The sequence below is a fragment of the Syngnathus scovelli genome, chromosome 3 (assembly GCF_024217435.2).
Source record: "Syngnathus scovelli strain Florida chromosome 3, RoL_Ssco_1.2, whole genome shotgun sequence".
Lineage (NCBI taxonomy): Eukaryota > Metazoa > Chordata > Actinopteri > Syngnathiformes > Syngnathidae > Syngnathus > Syngnathus scovelli.
Window position 1 is genome coordinate 16,701,995 of NC_090849.1, and position 21,633 is coordinate 16,723,627.

Below are 21,633 nucleotides of genomic sequence, written 5' to 3' on the forward strand. Positions count from 1 at the left end.
ACAGGGTTTAATGCTTGGATGCGGAAGCCAAACGGAGGGGATTTAGGGACAAGATGTATCTGTAAATCTGTCAAAATATTTCTACAAGACAGAAAATATGGCATTACGCGTCAGACCGCAGCTGGGGCGTTAAGCTGTTAAGACAACATGTTTTTTGTTTCATTTTTTTTTTTATTGTAATGTTAAGGAGGCTTACTGTGCAAATTATACGCCAGAGGACTTGGTATTCTTTAGGCCATCAGGACCTCAGTGCAGGGGTCTATGCACCCATCTAAAGTCCCATTTTAAGGCTCATAGTCAAGATTTAGGTCAGCTGTCAAAGTTCAAATCAGGACATATTTTCTTTTTGAATTTGTGCTGAGAGGGAGCCACCATACCAGGTTTTTGCTTGTTATTATTAAGAACACTTTTCGGATCCCTTACGGGTTAAATAAAACAACTTCAAAGGTTTTTTTTTTTCCTCATTGCCAGCAAAGGTTCAACATCACTTGTCAAGCCTCTGCTTGAGGTCCCACAGGGTCCAACTTCCCGCTGACATCTAAAGGACATCTAGGTTTAGATAAAATAACGACAGACGTCAAAGCCGAGACATGGCCTCTGGATATAGTCTTAAAGAAATTTATTTTACACCTCAAAACAAAAACAAAAAGATAGGGATTAGGGACGTGGTACATTGGGAATGTATTGACAACTGTAGTTTACATTTTTTTTGGTGTAAGCTCAGAGAAAAAAATGTTCATACAGTCATAATAATTGCACTTCATAAATCTAGACTGATGCCAGTATTTCCCCACAACAAAGCTCCGGCTCTATTTAATAAATTGAATTTAGCATTGAAATTCCACTGACAAAAGAAATGCTAATCAAGACCACAGGTCTGCTGCACTGATCCAATTTTTCTCTTTCACTTGAATCCCACAAGGCAATAACACATCGCAGTAATTTAAGTGCAGTACATTCAAGGGAATCCCACAGTCATAATAAATATTTCACCGCTCTGAATCATCTAGTTAAGACTGGCTTGGGCTAAATACAACCCAACCAGGGGCTAAAATGAACAAGGAAAAGCAATGACCCTTGTCTCTTTTCATCTGATGTCAGAGACGATTGTTTTCATTTTTTTTTTTTCATTTGCAAGAGGAGTGAACCGTACCTCCCGAAATAGGACTCCCTTCTATCCCAGCTTCCTCCATCGCTATGACGACACCTGACAAAGAAGGCAGATGTGACAGTTACAAATATTGGAGACGCTAAGTCCTCCGTTAAAAAGGAAGCGAGATCGGCAAAGGAATTCCTGTACATTACTCAGGTATGATTTTATGGGGACTGTGGTGGAAATCTTCAAATGAGACATGGGAAGAGGCTTTGAAGAGCTAAAATGCGCATGCGAACACACGCTCGTGTTAAGCACACGTACATGTATCGTTATGTCGATAACCTTCACATTTTTCACTGTATCGTTTCTTTTTCTGTGTATTATGTTCTCTTTAAATAAGCGTTTCAAGATTTATTGTTGTGAAGGAGTATTAGGAAGACACTGAAAGGAAAAAGGAAAATTATGAGAAATATAAATGTACATTTTCTCAACAAAATAATTCCAAACTTTATAAAAAATATTACAATTATATATATATTTAAAATAAAAAATCTAATTGTTTTTTATAAAAGGATATGAAAACTCATAATCAGGAAATGAAGATATTTGTTAACTTGGTTTACAATTAAAAAAAAGTTTATGATGTCTGTTTTCACGACATGACTTTATTCTCACAACATTATCACTTCTTTCTCAAAGTATAATTTTCTTTTCTGTGTGGGCCTAATACTCCTTTGTTAATTTCACAGCGTGGGTGAAAAGCAGGCATTATGAATAGCTTTTAGAATTTTTTTGTTTCGCTAAAGTTGTTTTGAAAACATTTTGGAAACAGACAACACTCATGGGGATTTTATATGATGTGTTATTTCCCCATTGTCTCCTTTATTTTTTTCCCAGATGGCCACTTACTTGGCTGTCTGTTGTTTTGGAAGCCACCTATGATGATTTCATGTTAAAATCTGAAGGTTGACTTTCATTTTGCCATGTAATAATAATAAAAAAACATATCGCTTGCCTAAAAACGTGTAATTGGAATATTGATTGTTTTCCCAATTTTTAATGCCAAGTTACTTTTCACCCACACCGTGTATTCCAGTGTTGGTTATGAAAACAAGCTCTCACATTGCAGGTTCTTACAGAACCACAGCAGTGACGATGCCTCGAAACAGAACATAAGAAACTGCACATTTGCTTGAACAGGAATATTTAAATCATAAAAACCAAGTGGAAAGAACAAAGCATCAGAGATGCTTTCCCCCATAGCAGCCAATGCATAAAATATACCTACAAATATATAAAACAACATAAAATAGGTTCAAGTTTTTCAAGTTTCTTAAATATATCATATCCAAACTACCCAAATTCCAAACTTCAAAGTTAACAAGATTCAAGCAGTGCAATTTATGTATCAATTATAACAGCAATAACCATTAATAATGTACTATCCTGTCCTAATCAGACTTGATGATTCTTGTGCAGAACACAAGAGTCCTGGCTATAATTTCACTGAGTCTGTCCTCATCCATCTGCGTGTAGTTTTTAGATGTTGAGAGCAGCCCTAAACTTTGGTCCTCTGGAGACCATTTATTTCAGTGACAACCTACACAGTAGCTTCAGTATTGGAATTTGAAGTGGGGGGGGGTACAAGTGGCGTATGCACTTCATGTCAAGCTATGATTCCATCAGAAAAAAAAAAATGAAAAAGAAAAGAGAGCAAAGATTAAAGTAGTTCAGGCAAGTATAACTTGGGCAACAAAAGCGGAAACAGAAAGACAAATAAATCAATGCAAAATTCCTATTGGCAAACGGCACAACGGATCATCAGGAGGATTTAAAAATCCCTTTTCTCCCCCACTTGCAATCGCTACTGCCATTTCTTATTTGGAATTCTCAAAGCCTGGCTTGAAACCACCATAGATTGGGTCACACAACACGACAAGAGCTCTCGTGGCTAAGCTCGCGCACTCATTAAAGCAAATCCACCCTCCCACCGCAAAACCGGATCCGTCCTTTGCCTTAAGATTTTCTTTACAAATTCACAACTCGATTCTTGTGATTCTGTTGCGCCTCTATCTGTAAACGGGGAGGCGGATGTGTGCGTGCTGGTGGTCCAGCAGACGTGGCACCGACACAGTCTCGTAGCCTTTGCCCAGCATCTGCTCCTTTATGCATGGCGGGTGGATGTCGTTGATCAGGTATTCCAGAGACTGCAAGCTGTTGCTCAACACTGACGTGTTGCACAAACTCTTGCTGGGCAGACTGCAACACAGACGGCCTCCGCTGTCGATGGCGGGGTGATGATGATGATGATGGTGGTGGTGGTGATAGGGATGGTGCGGGTAGCCCATTTCTCTGTGGCCCGTGGCCGACCCGCCCGTGGAGGAGCCCAGGAGCTCCTGGGGGTTGTAGCAGTCACTGTCCGGTGTCACCAGGACACTGTTCCAAGGGGGGGCAAAGTACTGACCCACTGAGAAATTCCCATGCATGCCCATGCAGTTCAACGGGGAGGAGCTGACTTTGTCCAGCCCGCCTCCGCCGCTCGCCGTCAGGTGGTATGGTCTGGAAGAGGACGAGGAGACTTGGCCCGCCATGATCCCGCCGACAGGAATGCAGCTTTCGGGGGACTTGCTGACAGCCGCTCCCCCTCCACTGCCCCCGCTGTACATTCGTAGCACTGCCTGTTGCTGCTGCTGCTGCTGTTGTTGTTGCTGCTGCTGCTTCTGCCAGAGGATGTAGTCCATACTGTCCGCGTAAACCCCGCTCTTGAGCACCTCTGTGTTTTGAGCCGGCAGCCCCGCACCCGTGTACACCATGTTGGCCTGTGGGCCGATTCCCACCACGTAACCTCCACCTGAGGAGCTGGAGGAGACCCCCATGACAGTTGTTCCCTGCTTGGAGGGACTCGAATTGGAGGGTGGCGCCCCTTGACACACCTGCTGCAGAGCCTGTGCTTGGCAATGCTGGTTGATCTGGTAAATGATGCTCTGGATGGAGGGGAGGTTGGACTGTGCGGGGAGGGCCAGGCCACGCCCCCCTGTTACCGGAATCACCGAGCCAGCTACGGTGACGTTGGGGGGCACCGACAACCCGGGGCCCTCTGGAGGCTTCGTGGGCCCGGCTTGATAGCCCATCTGGCCAGGGCCGTTGGCTAAAGTGCTACTACTTGGTGGGTATGGGGCAACGGCAATGTGGGCAGGGGAGAGCTTAGTCCGTCTGCCGTCGGAGTTCTTGAGAACTCCTTTTGATGACACAAAGGTGGAGTTGGATGACAATGAAGGGGAGGATGAGGACTTGACGATGGCAAGCAGGCCATGGTAGCCCCCGGTGTGGAAGTGTGGATAGGGGTTGTAGCGCTGGCCAGTGGTGTCATATCCATTTACAGTCCGGTTAAGGTGCTTGTGCTGGGGAACCCTGATGTTGGTCGGGAAGATCTTGATGGACAGAGGGTTGTTGGCTGTCTTCTGAGCATAGGCATCAAGTTCTGCCGCGGTGGGGTAGCGAGGGGAATGTGTAGGCACCACCAGTTCACCTGTGGGTCAAACAGAGAGAAAAGAATGAGTGAGATTCGACTCCTTGTTCACTTTGTAATTAACTGTAAATATCCAGCGGAACAAAAAAAAAAGTCTTCCCCCCTAAAAAAAATATCATTTGCATATTCTTATCATGATTGCAGTTTATGTTTCATTGCAACGGCTCAATCCATTAGAGATTTTTCTTTCCATTCCTATTTTAACTCCCTAGCCAAGTGGATCTTTTTTAAAAACTCATTCTGTCAAAAGCCTGGAACCTTAGGCGGTGTTAAATCTGTGCATTGTGAAATTAATTCAAACTCTCTTTAGCAATGAATTAGGTTAGCCTTGGATACTAAGCAAGGAGGGCACAATGTGGATCAAAGCTTGTTTAATTGGAATGGCACATTTGAGAATTCTAAGTGCCCAGTATATGAACAGCCCCAGTTCTAACATCTGTGCTGTGTCATTCAGGTAAATGACACCAGCTGGCCGCATTCCTATAATAAAATAAAAATTGCTTCGATTAAATATAAACAAATGAAAATATAACGAGACATGTATGAGCAAAAAACAGGAAAATAGCATCTATAGTAAACGCTCTGTGGTGTTGGCAATGTGAAACTCCCCAATCCCATAAATTCAATTCTGCAGCGACGGCGGCGACTGTGAATAGCAATGGCCCTCGTTCAATGAGGCAAAGCTCAAGGTGGCAAACAGGAAAATGGCAATTTTGAGAGAAAAAAAAAAAAAAAACTCATGTCATTGTTTGGGGGCTGGTCATGGAGGTGAGGGGCCACATTGAGATTGGATTTAAACAACATTATTCAGGCAATTTCATGGCTACTTAGCTCAGTGCAACAAAAAGTGTGTGTGTGGGGGCGGGGGGAGAACTCAATTTACAAGCGATACATCAGCTGCCACAAATGACTTGCGACCCCTTCACTTTTTTTTTTTTTTATGCAAAAGACACACACACACACACATAGGAAGTGCCATGACTCTGCTGTCAGCAACCTAAAGAGTGTGTGCAGGTCGCAGACTGTGACTACGACTCACTCCATTTCCTTTCCAATTGCAAAAATCATTTAAAAAAGACTCCACAGCCAAATAGCCTCAACCCTCATTCCTGGGCTTCCATTACAGATAGCACGGGGAGTTAATTTCAACAACCCAATGGGTTCCTAACTGTGAAAATGATTAAATCTACAAGATCCATATCATCAAAGAAATAGACTTGGAATTTTAATGACAGAGGGGAATGGTTGTGAATATCCTGAGCTGAATTTAGTGCATAACCTATTCCAGTGCCATTCCTGTCTCGAATCAGAATTCCAAGATTTCTTTATTTTTTTTTAACCACTGGTATCAATCGAGAAGTGAGTATGAAACTCAAAGAGAGTGCCATCCGAAGGGGCGGAGCCCAGCACGCCGGGCCAGCCCAGCTTCGACCTCGCCAACCTTGATGAGGCACCGCTCGGCTTCCCTGTCGACGTCGCTGCCGGGCTCTTTGATGCTCTCTCACTCACAGTGGAAAACTGACAAGACTTGTTTGCTTTGCTCTGAAGAGGAAAAACACGCTCATTTCAAAGCCCATCGCCGGTCCACATGCAAATGGAAAAGGCAGCATTTTTTTTCCTGATCTTTTACATGAGGAAAAAAAAAACATCTTTGATCATCACATGGGCCAAATGAGGAAGGATTCTTGGCTTTCAGGCATATCAAGGGCCTTGTGTCCTGCCGCCCTGACAAGCCCCCAGCTGCTTTATGCCCATCATTCCACCTAATTACTGACACATGAGAGGAAAAACTATATTAAAAAATCCAGAAATTCATTAAAGGCGGGCTAATTCTTTTCCTTCTCACCGATTGGGTCCATATTTTCCACAGCCGAGCTTGCGTTTCTTCAAAAAGTGAGCCTAAATCCCTCTCCCTCCGTCTTTTCCAAGCCTGGCCCTTGTTTGTCAATAGGCAGAGACTTTGGCACGCCAACCTGGCATCAAAGGGCTTCACACTTCACGGGCCACAGGGATTAGAAGGCCTTTCAGGCCTACAAAACCCATCTCGGCCTCACAAAGGCTTCCGGTTATTAGAAATCACAGGCAGAAAGGGGAAAAAAGGGGCAGGAGGTGGCAATTGAGCATCTGGATTCTTTTGATTCCAGCGCTCCTTCCAGTTGCATGGCAGAAATTTTAGAGCAAACTTGATTACAACTAGCATTGGCCTACCCACACTTTGCCGCCCCCCCCCCCCCCCCCCCCCCCTTCAGAAGCAGGAAGTCTGCTCTTCTATTGCCACCGTGTTACTTATTGCTCTAGTTTGCAGCAGATCTGCGCAAGGAGCAGCAGCATCAAGCACAGATGGTGCTCGCTGATAAAAAACAGCCTCCGAGGCAGCTTGCACCGCCTTTGTGTGCACCCTCACCTCCTCGTGAGGTAGGGGCTTCCCTGCACCTGTGCGCACGCTTCGGCGCGCCTGTGCATGCAAATACCACGCGTGAAAGCCGAAAAACAAGGCACGCAAACAACACACACTCACTCGCAAACCCGCAACTGCACTTGTGTGTCTCGTTTGACATCAGTGAAGCATGTTGTTATCCTCTCTCATGAAATGTAGGGCAGGGACAACAACAGGTGCCTGCGCCGGCGACAGCCTGCAATGCCTCCTGGGCTAAATGCTTCACACTCGCTTCATTTCGACATGCGACAGCCTTGTAAGGATTAATTATTTCCCCCGAGGATGCAAAAATACGCTATTTCCCTTTCCGAGACGATGTGCATTCACAAGCGCGTGAAAAAGCTTACGAGCGGGGCGAGCCTGAACAAGGAGAATGAAACTTTAAATGTAAACAAATAAAGAATATGATTGAGCTGCAGTGGAAATGAGCTAAAAGTGCAAGCGGACGTGCATTTATTAGGGGCAATCACATACCGGGGAGCTGAGATGGCAATTAACGGGCTGACCTTGGTCCTTAATAATCCAGGGCCTGGCACACAATGCCCGCGTGTCAGGGCAGCGCATCTCGAAATGCCACCGCTCATTAGCGGCATGCACGCGGTGAGCGAGGCTATCTGCGTGCCGTTCAACTCTGCGGCGGTCAGACAGCCACGGAGAGCAGGCGTGGGATAACGTCGGGCGGTGATGTGATCTGGAAAAGCCATTCCACTGGGAGGATGGCCACTCTCATTTCTCTCCATTTTTGATTGGCATGAAGCTCCCCAAGCGCAACGTCCTTGGTGTACCCGGTGCTGTCACTCTGATTGCTTGTGTGTGTGTGTGTGTGTGTTTTGGAAAAGGGGGTGCTTGATTCTTAACACTCAATTAACACTCCTTTAATTAGCCAGCGGTACATTTTGAATTCTGATGAACTAATTTTCTCGCTATATGTGTGTGTGCGCAGGGGGGAGGCCTGCTAAAGACGAGGTCCATTGGGTACAAAACAGCAATAAAGAGGGAACTGGTTAGATTAGGCTGTAAAAAAAAAAAAATCCATTAAATTCCGAGCACTCCTTTCGAGTGAGGGGTCAAATTGTGTTGATCACACCAAGGCAAAAAGCAGATGGGGGAGTGTGTGAGAGAGGGGGAAGCAGGTAGGAGTGATGTGAAAGAGCGCAGCATCAAATCCAGAGGACCGGGAGAATGCTTTGCATTTTAATTAAGAGCCTGAAATGAGCAAGCAAAGGGAAAAAGTCTACCTAAAATACCCTGGCTCCAAATGATTGAAGTTCTGAGTGTTCTACAATTATGGAAAAGTTTCTTCTTATTAGTGTAAAGAAATAGCACGACATCAAAAAGCTCTCAGCATTTCCTTCTTCACTTCTGCAGAGGCGATATCTCCGCACACTTTGATCCCAGTGGACCATGTAGTCAGGTCAGCAGGGGGGAGAAAAATTGCTTGCTTAGATGAAGGGAGAAAAAGTTGTTTGGTTGACTTGCAATTAAGACAGAAAAGTTAAGGGAATGGCAAACAACACTCCACTGGCAGATATGACCCGTGAGAATAATCGAAAATTTTGCTGATTGTGCGCATTTGATTTTGGACTAATTGCGGAAGGTGGGAAGCAAACTCTGTCATTTTCTACAAATAGAGAAAAATAACGGGCAAATAGTTGCACGTTCCAAATATTTTGGATCATGGTGAGCTGTATTATACTAAATATACAATCCCTAGGCGCTCTTTCAGAACAATGTAATTAATAAAAACATTGATGTTATTATGAATACTTATCATCTGACCATCATCTATGTTGTCACTGGCATCACTGTATGTTGTGTGTGTATATTTGAATGTTTTGCTATTTTGAAACATGTTGCCGTTTACACTTTCATGCGGGCTGTGTTGGTTCAGTCACCACTCTGTAAATGTGAGTATAAAATTGTTGTTTGTGGTTGTCAGGTGGAGTCGGAATGATGAATCTGTAAAAACACCAATGGCCTTTGGCTTCATTTGATGAGTTGGCGAGAGGCTGCGTAAATGCCCTTGGATGTCGTGTAATCTTTCTTTTGTGCTGCGGGGACATTCACATTTTCAAGACGCGGTTTCAAATAGGTTTTAAGCTAACGCTAAAATTTTATGTGAGATATGACACTTAGGCAAAGTCTGTGCTGCACTATATTTGTTTGCAGAGTAAATGAGCGAGTTACACTTCCTTCCCCTAAGCTAATATTTTCTGACTTTCGCCGCTATATCATACAGCAGAAACGGAATCCAGGTACATTATGTACCAGTACACACCTTGTAATAAAATGGGTTCTGACCAACGGAGAATTGCTCATTTCAATAACTGCTAGGACTAAATGCGGATAGGTCAAATGTACTCATTGCATTCCATGACAAAACGACACCTGAGTGTCACGACAATGCTTTTTACGGCTAAAGCACATCCCAAACTCCTGAAACTCGAGCCAAAAGTTGATTGCAAGCGAGGAAGTGTGTTTGGCTGAAGTAACCCTCCACCTCAAGCTATTGTTACTCATTTAGCAGATAGGATCGCGGTATGTATGATGCTCTGGCCCTGCCTCATTTGCTGCTGGGGCTAGCTGAACAATACCTGCCTTGTGCTAATGGAGGTGTCATCTGGCACAGGCCTGATTAGTCAGCGATTACAGCGAGGCCTCAATTGCCGTGACAACTGCCGCAAACACAATAGGCCTTGATAGAGCCAGCTGTTTGGTCCTCTGCAATTAACCTCACATCCCACTCGTCTCCGGCAGTGCACTGCCTCTAATTGACTATTGCGTATACAAAGCAAAGGCTGTGGGGCCAGACCCCCTGGACGCAGCCCCCCCACTACCACCCTTCTCCCGCAAGGAAATGATAATAATAGAGGCGTCCCGTCGACTCGGCCGCCAGTCAATCAAAGCTTCGGTGCCCCACAGGAGCTTCCTGATGAGTGAGAGAGCAGAGGAAGCACATGTTTGAGGCTGTGCAAGAGCGCCCTCCATGGAGGAGGGGGGGGGGCAAGTTGAATATGCCTTCAGTCAAACTACTAATCAATTCAAGTGCATGTGAGGAAACCCTGCTGCTTGCTACATATCAGGAAAATCATTTTAGGGAGCACTCAGCTCTCCCTCTGCTCAGCTCAAGGTTGATTTTCTGGGCAATGCAGGAAAAAAAAAATCAAGGCAATTATTTGTCAGCCCTCTGTTATCTATAATTGCAAAGATAAAAATCAAACTGAAATGATTTCTCTGTGGATAGAGCTGTCTGAATTCACAGCTGCTTGTGTCATCATAATCTTCAAACAAATGCATTGTCTGCACCTAACTCCATACAGCCTGCGCTCACTTGGGGATTTTTATTATTGAGGAAGCTGAATTAGCGATGGAATGTTTCAGGCGCACGCGTAATAAGTGGAATATAAAACATGTTGATGCATCTCAAAGTGAATGAACTTGGAGTTTATTTTCAAAAGAGCGGGGGGCATCACGTAACAACATGTACTCATTCCAAACAAGCCCACAACGTTACAAAGTGCAAAGAGCATCGTGGCAAAGCTGAAATCACTTGCGCACTGATCCCGCACAAGAATGTCAAAAATGTATTTAATCATTAAAATACTTTTTGAGGGTTTGTTTCTATCTTGGGGCCAAAGATAATTTTTCATAAAATTGAAGCCAAATCATCTCCACAGGTTTGAGGAAGGCCCTTTTTCCGTTCCTGTGCTGTGCTCGTGATTTGATAAGTTGGGAGCATTTGACTCAGCCCTGACCCCAAACACACTCCCAACGTCTTGTTGACAGTCTTCTCTATTTATCAAGGACAAGGCATCACAGAAGCTCATTAACTTACCAAGGTTCCCTTTGAGGACACGCGAAACCAATAGGTCGCCGTCGTGTTTACATTTTCGCTCTAAAATTTATCTCTGAAGCCAGATGTCGCTGGATCAGCCATGAAAATTAATTAGCTGGGTTGATGTGGCAACCTCGTGCACTTTGCAGGCTGACCTGCCTTTTATGGGCTGTCAGGGAAATTACTGGGAAATGACTCCTCCGGCTCACACGTCCCCTTGTTTGGGAATCACTGATAACCTTCAAAAGTGAAATACACTATAGCTTCTTTCAAGCTAAAAGTCCAGTGGATTAGAGGAGGAAAAACAGGTGGATCCAAAGAGGGACAAATCTCAGCTGGCATCACAGTGCGGCTGCCCTCTCTGACCCCTAAAGCTTTGCAATTACAAACAGTGGAAATTCTTCCTTCCCGTCTCTTGATCGTCTCAGTCCTCTCTTTCTGTTTTCATCCCTCCTGCCTCCCTCTATCTAGCTCTTCTCAGCTTCAGCCCCCCCACCCCCTTGTCTCTTCAGGCTCCCGCCCCTCTTCCTCCTCTGTCTTTTCCATCTCGCTCTCTGAGTAAGTGAGTTTCATCTGGGGTGCTTGCCGGGGCGAAATCACCCCAGGGTGAACACTTTATTATCTGTAGTCAAAGCGTCACCACAAATACCATTCTACACACACAAGTGTCACTTTCCATTTGTCCACACTCTGGCTGCATTAGCGGAGCCTAGCCGGCCCAGGGCCTTGTGTCTCCAGCAGAAGAAAGCTAACAGCGTGGGAAAGCACTCGTCCTGCATTCCTGCCCCATTGACACCGGCGCGGCCGACCTGCTGCCTCTCTCTTGGGAATTAAAAAAACAATAACAGAAAATCACCACTAAGCTGACAACGAGCAGGATAGGCTTGCGAAATGACAAATAGAGGAGGTTAGTTTGCCATCTTGTGATCTTTGTTTTAATTCATGAGCTCACAGTAGGTGGGAAAGAGGGCGAAACAAAGGAGGCCCTCGGGTTCATGCTGCAAGGGGGGTAATTAGTGATGATCAAGCCAAGTGTCCACTAAAAACACAAGTTGTTGTGAAATGCAGCATTCACATATCGCACCTGTTGTGGGACACCCGTGTACCAAATAAACAAATGGACTCGAACATGTGATGCGTTTAGCTCAAAATACACTCAGAACTCTGTTTTGTGAACGAGTAAATTGAAAAAAATGTCTAAGTATATGTGTGCTGTGATTGGTCAGATATTCAAAAACAAACTAACAATGTGTCGGGTATTTGTCTAATTAAACGTGACATCTGAATCTTGACCTTAATGACAATAATATATACGATGCATGATTGAATAAGTTGAGAGAACATTTGTCCATTCGCTATGGTTCTTGGGCTTGAATGCAAAACAGAAAAGTTAATGGATGAGAAAAAATGTTATCCACTGAAAAGTGCTCTGTTTAATAATTAGGTCTGGCTTTGGATGTGGTTTGCCCTCCGGCCCGCCTGGGCCACCTTCATTGTGCTCGCTGTACGGTCTAGAAAGAAGAGGCTTTATCAGCAAATACCCCGCGTCAGCACCAGCAGCAGGGTGGTTATGCGTTGCGACTGGCGCACCAGCCGATATTGTCATGAGCGATTAGGCCTGTGCTCATGAGCCTGTGAACTCATTGCTGTGGCATCAGAGTCAAGCCCGTCCGCTCGCCCGCCCCCTTTTTTCCCCCCACATTTCTATCCGCCGGTTTCCATTTAGCATCCAGCCCCGCCGCTTCTCGATATAACCTCTAGAAATCCCGTGAGGAGCTGTGCAAAACTGATTAAGAGTCGGCAACAGGTCAGAGTGATGCCATTTTTAACAATAATTCTGTGGAGCTTTTCATCCAAAAAGGGTCAGACAAAGTGGAAGCTAGCCTCTGAAGGTTAATTTGTCACCTCTGCGGATGGTGGGGAACAAAGGGAGGCAAAGACAAACTGAAGCTACTTGTCAGGAGAGAATGAGGTGATATTCAACTTTATGAGCACGGCTCAGGCACTAAAATAGGACAGGTTTTTGATGTTAGCTTCTATTTGTCCTTTCTTAAGACTTGCATCTGACACTGTTCTTTCAAAGAGCTCCATGTACTGCCAAGAGCAGAAGCATCCACAACAAAATAAAAGACCTGAGAGATAGCCATTGTAAGCACATAGAAAAAGAAAGAAAGGAAGCAGATCTGAGGGAAAAAGGCAAGGGGCCGAGAGTATGCTGGCGGATAGGAAAATAGAAGAGGGGGAGGCTGGAGGCGGCTGGGCCGGCCTGTCATAGCCCAGAAAGTGCTGCTGCACAGGCCTGCAGGTAAATGGAAGAAGAAAGGCGCCTGCAGGCTGCCTGAGGCAAGCCCGGGCCCTTCTGTTCTATCATTTAAGAGACAAGTCGTTCACTGATTCCCAATTAATATTTAACGCCGCACAGACAACAAGGCACTCCACTGCAGTACACATGCCAGGAGGAGGAGAGGGGTGGAGAGGAGCGAGTTTTTGACCTTTAACAGCCACTTCATTGGTTACACTTTGGATTTCAGTTCAAAGTGGTCAGGAGAAGAGCAGATGACATGTTCTGCGTTTGATGCGGAATACAAACTGTACAATCGCATCCTCATCTACAGCCAGTGAAAATGAAGCAGCAGAGTATAGTGACAAAACATTTGTGTAATATTACTGAATAATATTGTAGTAATTTTTTTTCAACTATGGTGCTCAATATTGATTGAGTTATAATATTTTGTTGTGTTAATAGTTTACAGATTTATATTATTTAATAATAATAAATGTTGTAATACTTTTAAATTATTAACAAAATGTTTATCATTCTTTTATTACGGTACTATGCAATTATACTGAATTGTATTTTATCAGAGTGAGTTGTTCCTAATAATATGGTTACAGTCGGAATCCTGATCCAGCTATTTTCATGGTTTTAATTAAACAATACCAAATAATGTGCATCCAATAACACAAAGTTTGAATCAAGGTATTTCTTCTATATCAAACTCTACAAAACTGTGCTCATCTGATTATGCATAAAAAAAAGATATTTACATATTATTAATAATTATGCTTGTAATGTCCAGCAATACGAAATACAAGCGTGCAAAGCGATACAAAAGTGCCCTCCGATGTTGCTCACACATACGTCTGGGCTGCTCTTCCTCCATAATGGCTCTCTTTACAGCGAGACCTCTTGCAACAACATGGCGATCAATATTTACCATCTGTGCGTTTCAATCAAGGCCAAGAGGTTAAATGCATGGAGTTATTTACTGAAGTGGAAATAAAGATGTGCAGCTTGAACAATAAAATAGAACCGCTGTTGTGTGTCCTTAATTAAAAAGACACTTGTATCACACGTGTCCGCCTTAAAAGAACCCATATTTTAAGTTTTAATGTTAAACGGCGTATACAGCAGAAGAAAGCACAGTCCGGGTACGAACATGCGTCGTACTAGTCGTAAACGAGGCCTCAAAGTAGCCACCCAAATTCAAATCAGGTTTGATCAAATACAACACACACACTAAACTAGTGCTTTGAACATACTCCTGGAGAATAAGTAAAATTGGGCGCCAGTTTAGCGTGTTTGACCAATACAGTCTTGGGTGTGAAATCCAATTTGTTTTTGTACGTGCAAAGCCTCGGTAAATCCGGCCCTTAGTGTATCATTTCCTGTGCGAAAGCAAAGGACTGGAGACACTCTGTCCCCTCAATCGCCAGCAGACAACCCCTCCCCTCCCCTATGGCAGGCAAAGACAGAGGGTGTTGATGCCTGCACCTGCAGGGCCGCCCAAATGCCAGCTCGCTTTGGAACTAGGAAGCTCTTTTTCAATCCAATTCCTGCTGTGAACACAGCTACAGCAGAGCCACTCTTCCTCCAGCTCACCTTCCATGGCAGTAAGATTGCTTCACCCCCTGTGCTCACAGCAGAAGGCAAGAGGGCAGAACGAAGGCAAAGCTCGGCGGGTCACTACCAGCCGGAAATGATCCTCTGTGTGCCAGCAGTGAGATGGCAAGAGGTTACGCAAAGCATGTGGGAAGACTGCGGCCGCTCACGAGGCTCCTCCTTTTAATTCCCACCATTTTTCAATTTGATGAAACTGTGTGGACACCTCTCAAATGCGAGAGCAAACGCAGAGATCCCCCACAATGAGATTGCATAAGCAGGCATCCAGAAAAGAGGCCGTCCATGGATAGCTGTCAATCACCTTTCACGATGAAGAATACTTCTTGACCTGCTGGAATAATCAGAATGCCAATGTGGGCATGCTGTAGAATTCCAAATGGGATGTAAAAAGAGGACAGTTCAGTCTGTGGGAAAAGGTCAAATAGATGCAGATTTTTTTTTTCTTCCTTTCCTTGAATTCTGCATTAGGGGACAGGGGGGGATGGTGTATAGAATGCAATGAAGACTAGAGGTATAATACTGTAGATGAAGACGAGCGGTATAATACTGTAGACCTAACAGGCTATGCTAATGTTAGCACGCAGGTTTATTTTGGTCATTTGCAGTCGTCTTGAAACCTCATTTAGAATTAGCTTCTGCCAATGGAATCGTGTGAATGGCGAGTCGAGCCGCCTTGAGCCGAGTAGCCTGTCTGGCTCCGAGTTGTTATTTCTGCAGCCATTGTAACCGCCTATTAATATTCAACTGGAAAGGCTGACATCATAGCACTCCACACAACATACTGCAGTTTTATGAGCTTCCCAACTTCCCCATAGTGCCGTCTACAGCAAATTAGATACGTGCAGGTCACAAAAGGTCACTGTGTCCATTAATTCCCCCCCGCTTAGCTAAAAGCAAAGCAATCGTCTAACATCTCCAGCTTCCCTGCCTGCAGAGGAAGAGGGCTATTAGGAGGATCCCCAGGTGAACCTCCATGCTGTGTCCCGAGGCCGTGTGATTGTCTCTGTCCATCAATCTAGAGGAGGTTTCAACCTGGCTTGACATGGCATGAACCGCGGATATCAGGCCTTCTGGGAACGTCTCATCTACACCTGGTTGATTGGCACGCCAGGCCTCGCGGCTGGTGTCGCAGGAGGTTACTGCTGCATGTGCACTCCGTCTCCTCTCCGCACAGTATGTGTGTGCATGTGTGTGTGTGTGTGTGTGTGCGCAAGGGCACATTTGGAAAAACAAATCTGGATTTTTGTAGCAGTTGATTAAATGGATTTAACTAGGATTAAACTGTTCTTTCCAATTTGATTCCACTACACACACGCACACACACACACACACAGATAGTTGAAATAGACGCTATCCAAATAAAGGTTAGATAACTGGCTGAGGCACAAATGTTTCAGATATTTAAAATAATAGCCCTCTCCCCCAAATCTGGAGTGACATCACAACACAATTAAACAAGCAAATGGAAAACCATACGATTTTAGGAAATAGCCACATCGCCATTAAACTGCCATGTAAGATTGCGAAGTAGTTGTTTTTTCGTAGCTGACACACGGCGGAGTAATTGCTGTCTGGGCCAGAGAGAGGGCAGGTGGTGGATTTGGGGGGCAGCTCTGTCAGTGTTACTCCTCACTGGAGTGGAGACCTCCCTTCCCTTCCCGTGGCAGCTTCAGAGCCACAGCGGAGGGCCGTGATAACAGAGACGTAACGATGGGGAGGGTTGCCTCCGGTGGAGGGTGTCCGGGGTCAGGTGCTTCTATTCACCTCTCTCCCTCTGCCTGGCCTCTCGCTCTCTCTCTCTTTCTCTCTCTCTGGCTTTCTCTCGTCTGGGCACCCTCCCTCTGGGGCACGACATGATGAGAGGCACTGGCTCCACGGCCGTCTCTGCCTTTCATGTCTCCATCTAGGCCAGCGGTGGAGAGACGCGGATGCGAGGACGAGGGCTACAAATGTCACCCATAAGGAGGATTTAATTAAAAATGACAGCGGCTGGCGCAGGAGAGTGCAGCCACATACGCGTGGAATTTGGACGCAGTGAAAGCAAGTGCCTATGATTTATAATTCAAGTAATGCCCCGCACTGCCTTTTAATTCTATGGCCAAAGGAAGAAAAAATATCAAAAGGCCGCCTGCCCCTATGAAGCTAATCCAATATGATATTTTTAAGGGCAGGCGGTCAATGGCTTTCTGAAAAGCCGGCTTCTCGCCGCTGCCTGCTGTCTCCGCCCTGCACGCCGCTCGACGGCGCCTCACCCCCAGCCCCCCTCCAGCCCGGGCTGTGATAATGGAAACATCCTACTCTCCGCCTCCCGTTTCTCCTGCTAAGCTCTGCGCGCTTGGGGGAAATTGATTGTCTGGCAAGCTGATCTGAACGCTTCCAGCTGATGGCAGAGCCAGTTAAGTCCTTTTTTATTGAGGCTATGAGGGATTTTTAATGGGAGTCGCATCAATGAACTGTGCAGTCGCTCGGCATCTGCATGCAGGGTCTTTTTGTAAAAACCTCCTCACCTTCAGCCCTCGCAAAACCAAACTCGCACACTCACATGCACACTGTTCAATCAAAGGACAGAAGAAGCAAATGACACATTGCACCTCTGCTTCATTGCCAGGTAATCAAACAGCACAGAGGAATTTCGGACCGCTCCCTTTGGGCTACCTCCCCTTCAACCGGACTATGAATAAATGCAAGATGGATGGATGAATGACTTGTATCTGATTTTATCACACCTTTGTTGAAAAAATATTTCTTGCGGGTAACAAAAATGAATTCAAGCATATTAATGCACTTTTTCAAAATTTCCTTATTTTTTAATCATTTCCTTCAATGCAAAGCCAATCAGTGTAGGGGACCAAAGAAAAGACAAAAGAAACATCATTTAACTCAAATGCTCTTTAAAGATGTGCCACTGTTGAAGAGACATGCAAGCTGTTGTTTCTCAAATATTGTTTCTCTATGACTCACTTTGGACCAGCTTGTATGGCTATCTTGCAAAACAAAGCAACTTTTAAATTGTCATTATGGAGTCTTGTTTATGCTAGCACAAATTACCACAGTTAAAAGCGATATCAAAAGCGTCAACTCATCAAGCTCCAATCGATTCTGTCGATGTGACGACTGCAGCTGCAAACTGGCCGCAACTAACTGAGCGACTCTGTAACTGCTCATCTTTGTCCCTTTGCACCATTTTGTGAGTGGACACAAGGGTGATGCTGGGCGAGCCAACACAGCAGCTGTCATGGTTTACAGGCGGCCCCGACCAGACACTGTAAATGTTTACAGACCCCTCAGGGTCACGCAGGGCCATGAGGCACGTTAAAACAGTGTCTGTTCAGCCCTGTTGACACGACCGCACAATCAGCACAGTTAAACAGCCGCACAGTGATGGGCCAAACAACACGACAATCTGGCCCGTAAAGTGCACATTTGCCCGTTCAACTGTTTGGAATTCCTCAGAGAAGCACGGGATCATGGTGACACAAACAGCAGAAACCGGAAAGTCTATTTTACGGTCACTTATTTACAGTCAGGGTTAGTGCTGTTTCCATTGACTGATTAACTATGTGGACGCGGCGTAGTAGGCACACATTCCGACTCAAGCCTCCGAATTCAACGAGCCTCCAAACATTTTGTGAACTCACATTTGCGTCCCAGGGCTTGCGGTGGCTCCAGGCTCTTGCTGGCACACGCCGGGTGCTGGGGTGGAGGGTTCTGCCTCCTCTGCAGACAGGCCAGCATGGCGAGGTGGGCACGGTACGACAGCCGGGGGAGTTCTGCGGCCAACCTGCAGTGCAAAAATACAAAATTGAGTGAAATCAGGAGAAAGCATTTGAGGTCAAAGCTTGCGTCCGCTATCCCGGTGGGACGTGGCTAAGTGGCTAAATGAGGCTGTTTCTCACACAGGGTGCATTTGGGAACGCTTGCCTACATTTAGAGGCTTCTGTGCTGCATGTGTTGACTGATAAACACACACGGGCCGACCCTGGCTCGGTGCACAGCGCAGCTCCACACAGCTAGTCAAGCATATCTCCTGCCTATGAAACCTTGCTCACAACAAACACACAAGTAGCAGCACTTTAGCACATTCCTCTCAGTACGCTGTGCATGTGGTGATTGATGGTGTTATCTATGGACAGGCGGAGGAGGGAAAAAAAAAAGAAAACAGCAGCCTGACTGCTAAGCTTAGCATGCAGCAGCCCTGGGGGGCTGTCACGGAGGGCCTCGGGGGCCGACTGGTGTCTGCACGGATGCCGAGCCCGAGTGTTCCGGCCCGTGCGGTTTTGTGTGTTTATGAGCAAATGCAATGAGGGCGAGGGCGGGGGAGACTGCCAACCGTACATCACGGCCGGTGACGGCGCTAATCAATCTCCCACCAGGCCATAAATCTGTAGCTCTGCTCTCTCTTTTCCCCTACAACCACCTTCACTGAGGAAAAGTGAGGCGGTGGCTGCTAATTTCCAATGAAAAAGCCCATAACGGGACACATATACATTTACTACATGTTTTGGGATACCGAAGGTTCGACGTTCCACAGGAAGTCCTCCTTTGCAATTTTCCACCCTTCTGGGAAGACTTTTAGAGTTTGTCTTTGGGGGATTTGTTTAAATTCATTTGTGAGGTCTGGTTTACAGTCTACTCCATCCCACTCAAAGGTATTTGAGGTCACTTTTTTTCCCCACACCAAACTCACCCAAGTGTTCATTTATGGACTTTGCTCTCTGTACCAGGACAGCAAAACGGTACTTCAAAGTCAGAAGCAAATAATTATCCAAAATGGAAAATTAAGATTCAGCAAAATTTAAAAGGTCTAGCCCGGCCACGGATTGATTAATTTCATCAAGACTGACCCGATTCTGCTGTTTATATATCGCATAAACAAACTGTCCACTCAAAGCCTCAATAAACTAGCAACATTGAGAGCATCATTCATCAGCCACAATAGTGACTGATTACAAGTTGTCAGACGAGGACAGTTAAAGTAAAACCACCAAGGTCCGCAAAGTGTTCTTATATGATAAGGATTGATATTCCCTCACTCAGTGGAGTTTTTTTGTTTTGTTTCCAGGGAACAGGTGCTCAGATGGTAGAACACTGGCAAAGTCCACTCACAGCTAGCAAGCATAATATGCCTGTAAAAAGAATTGTGGCCTTCATATTAACTCTGTCAGAGTCTCGTATCCAAAACGCATCGCTATGAATCACTATCTTCCCGATCCTTTCATATTAAAACAAAGAACAGGAGCAAATATTTCATCTCGGCTGTCAGTGGCAGCGTCAGGCGTATTATTGAAAAATGATTTCTCATGCACCTCTCTGAAGCTTGTGTCCCGTTATTTATTTTGCCAGTGAATCAGCAAAGTAACATTGAGCCGCCTATTACTTTAGTTTTATAGATGATGATTTTTACAAAGAAAGAAAGCAATTACAATGATTACCTCATAAATTAAAGACCACCCACAAAACACATGCTCCCGTTCTCTCATTAAAATGAATTACTGAAAAAATGGGCTGTTGATAAATAAAAATAGCAGCAACATACTTGAAAATAGATTTGTATTGTTTATGAACAAGGAGCAAAAATAACGTGTTTTTTTTCCAAATTCCAAATAAGCTGCCATTTTTCCATTTGATTACAAAACAATTCAGTAAATTGCAACTCAAATGAACATTTTAAGCACAAAGCGGACACACTGTGTAAAATTATACACTGAGTAAAGAATTTGTTTCCACTCGCTCTCTCGATCACACACACGTTCACATGCATGCGCACACACTGCTGATGGAAGAGAGGGGCCACTTTATTGCTGGCCAGGTGCTTGTGCAAAAAAGAAAAAAAAAAAAAGGGTCGTGCGCAGTGTCATTTCCTCTGGCACCCGAGACAGGCCTGGCCCAAACACACTGGCACTTTGAGTTCATTACTGGCTGTTCACATAATCCTTTTCTGTGGGCCCTCGCTACGTGCTCACTAATGTCACCAGCGGCCCATCCTCACAGAACATTTGTTAAAAGACGGCTTGCCAGAGAGGATGGGTGGTGTAGATTGAGACTAAAAGCTACTTGCTGGCCGTGGTGGAGGTATGGGGGAGGGGGTACTTCCACAGTTTTGCCTGTCTGAAATGAAAGACAATCGCATAACTGCGCTCCATTTTTCTCCATTTGCTGCTCAGCAAATGTATTTTGAGGCATTATGCTTTGGCGAAAAAGACCCACTTTTTTTCAATTCAATTTCAAGAACCAATTTTCTCCCATTATTGCCTTTAAGAGCGAAGCAGAAGAAGCAAGTCTTTGCCTTGTTTGTCATGCCCCCGTCTCTTTGCCTCGTCTCTTCCTTTTAGCTATTGTGCAGTTGAGCAGATGTCGATCAGTGGCAGGAAATGATGTTCCAGAAAAACACTCTGACCCATCATAACAGCTGCTCTAAAATAGCCCGTCATGCTTGGATCAATCCCCTTGAATATGCTGAAGAATGCGAGCGAGTAGGCGCATTCAAACCACCTGCACTTCACTCGCTCATCAAATCCACTCACAACTCTCCCATTACACCAGCACGGCCGTATCTCCAAAGCCAGGATGTCTATCGTTCTGATAACGCCGCTGCTGGCTTTGCAGTGGGGGCGGGAAGGATCAGTCCCACGAGACGAGGGAATAAGCCGGAATCAAGAGCCGGTGGGCTCGGCGAAGGGCTATTTCTTCGTTAAAAGGTTCTTAAACGGCAGAGGAGATCAGAGGAGATGTCTCCACGCACCCAAAGCTGTCTGTCCAGATAAGCATCCTGCAAAGTGGAGGATGTAACAGGGTGAAACAACGGAGTGTTTATTTTTAGGTGTGTACCTTT

General features: G+C 45.2%; 1 protein-coding gene across 2 annotated transcripts in view; it reads right to left on the reverse strand.

Moving 5' to 3' along the window:
* Positions 1 to 602: 602 nt before the first annotated feature.
* fam222aa (family with sequence similarity 222 member Aa) overlaps positions 603 to 21,633 on the reverse strand; it is an 88,319-nt gene continuing 67,288 nt past the window's right edge. For both annotated transcript variants that reach the window (XM_049762105.2, XM_049762104.2), the window contains exons 2-3: positions 18,440 to 18,582; positions 603 to 4,625 (exon numbers count right to left, since the gene is read on the reverse strand). In XM_049762105.2, the coding sequence (XP_049618062.1) occupies positions 3,166 to 4,625; positions 18,440 to 18,536 (1,557 nt within the window). In that variant the 5' untranslated portion in view covers positions 18,537 to 18,582 and the 3' untranslated portion in view covers positions 603 to 3,165. The remainder of the gene's footprint in view (positions 4,626 to 18,439; positions 18,583 to 21,633) is intronic.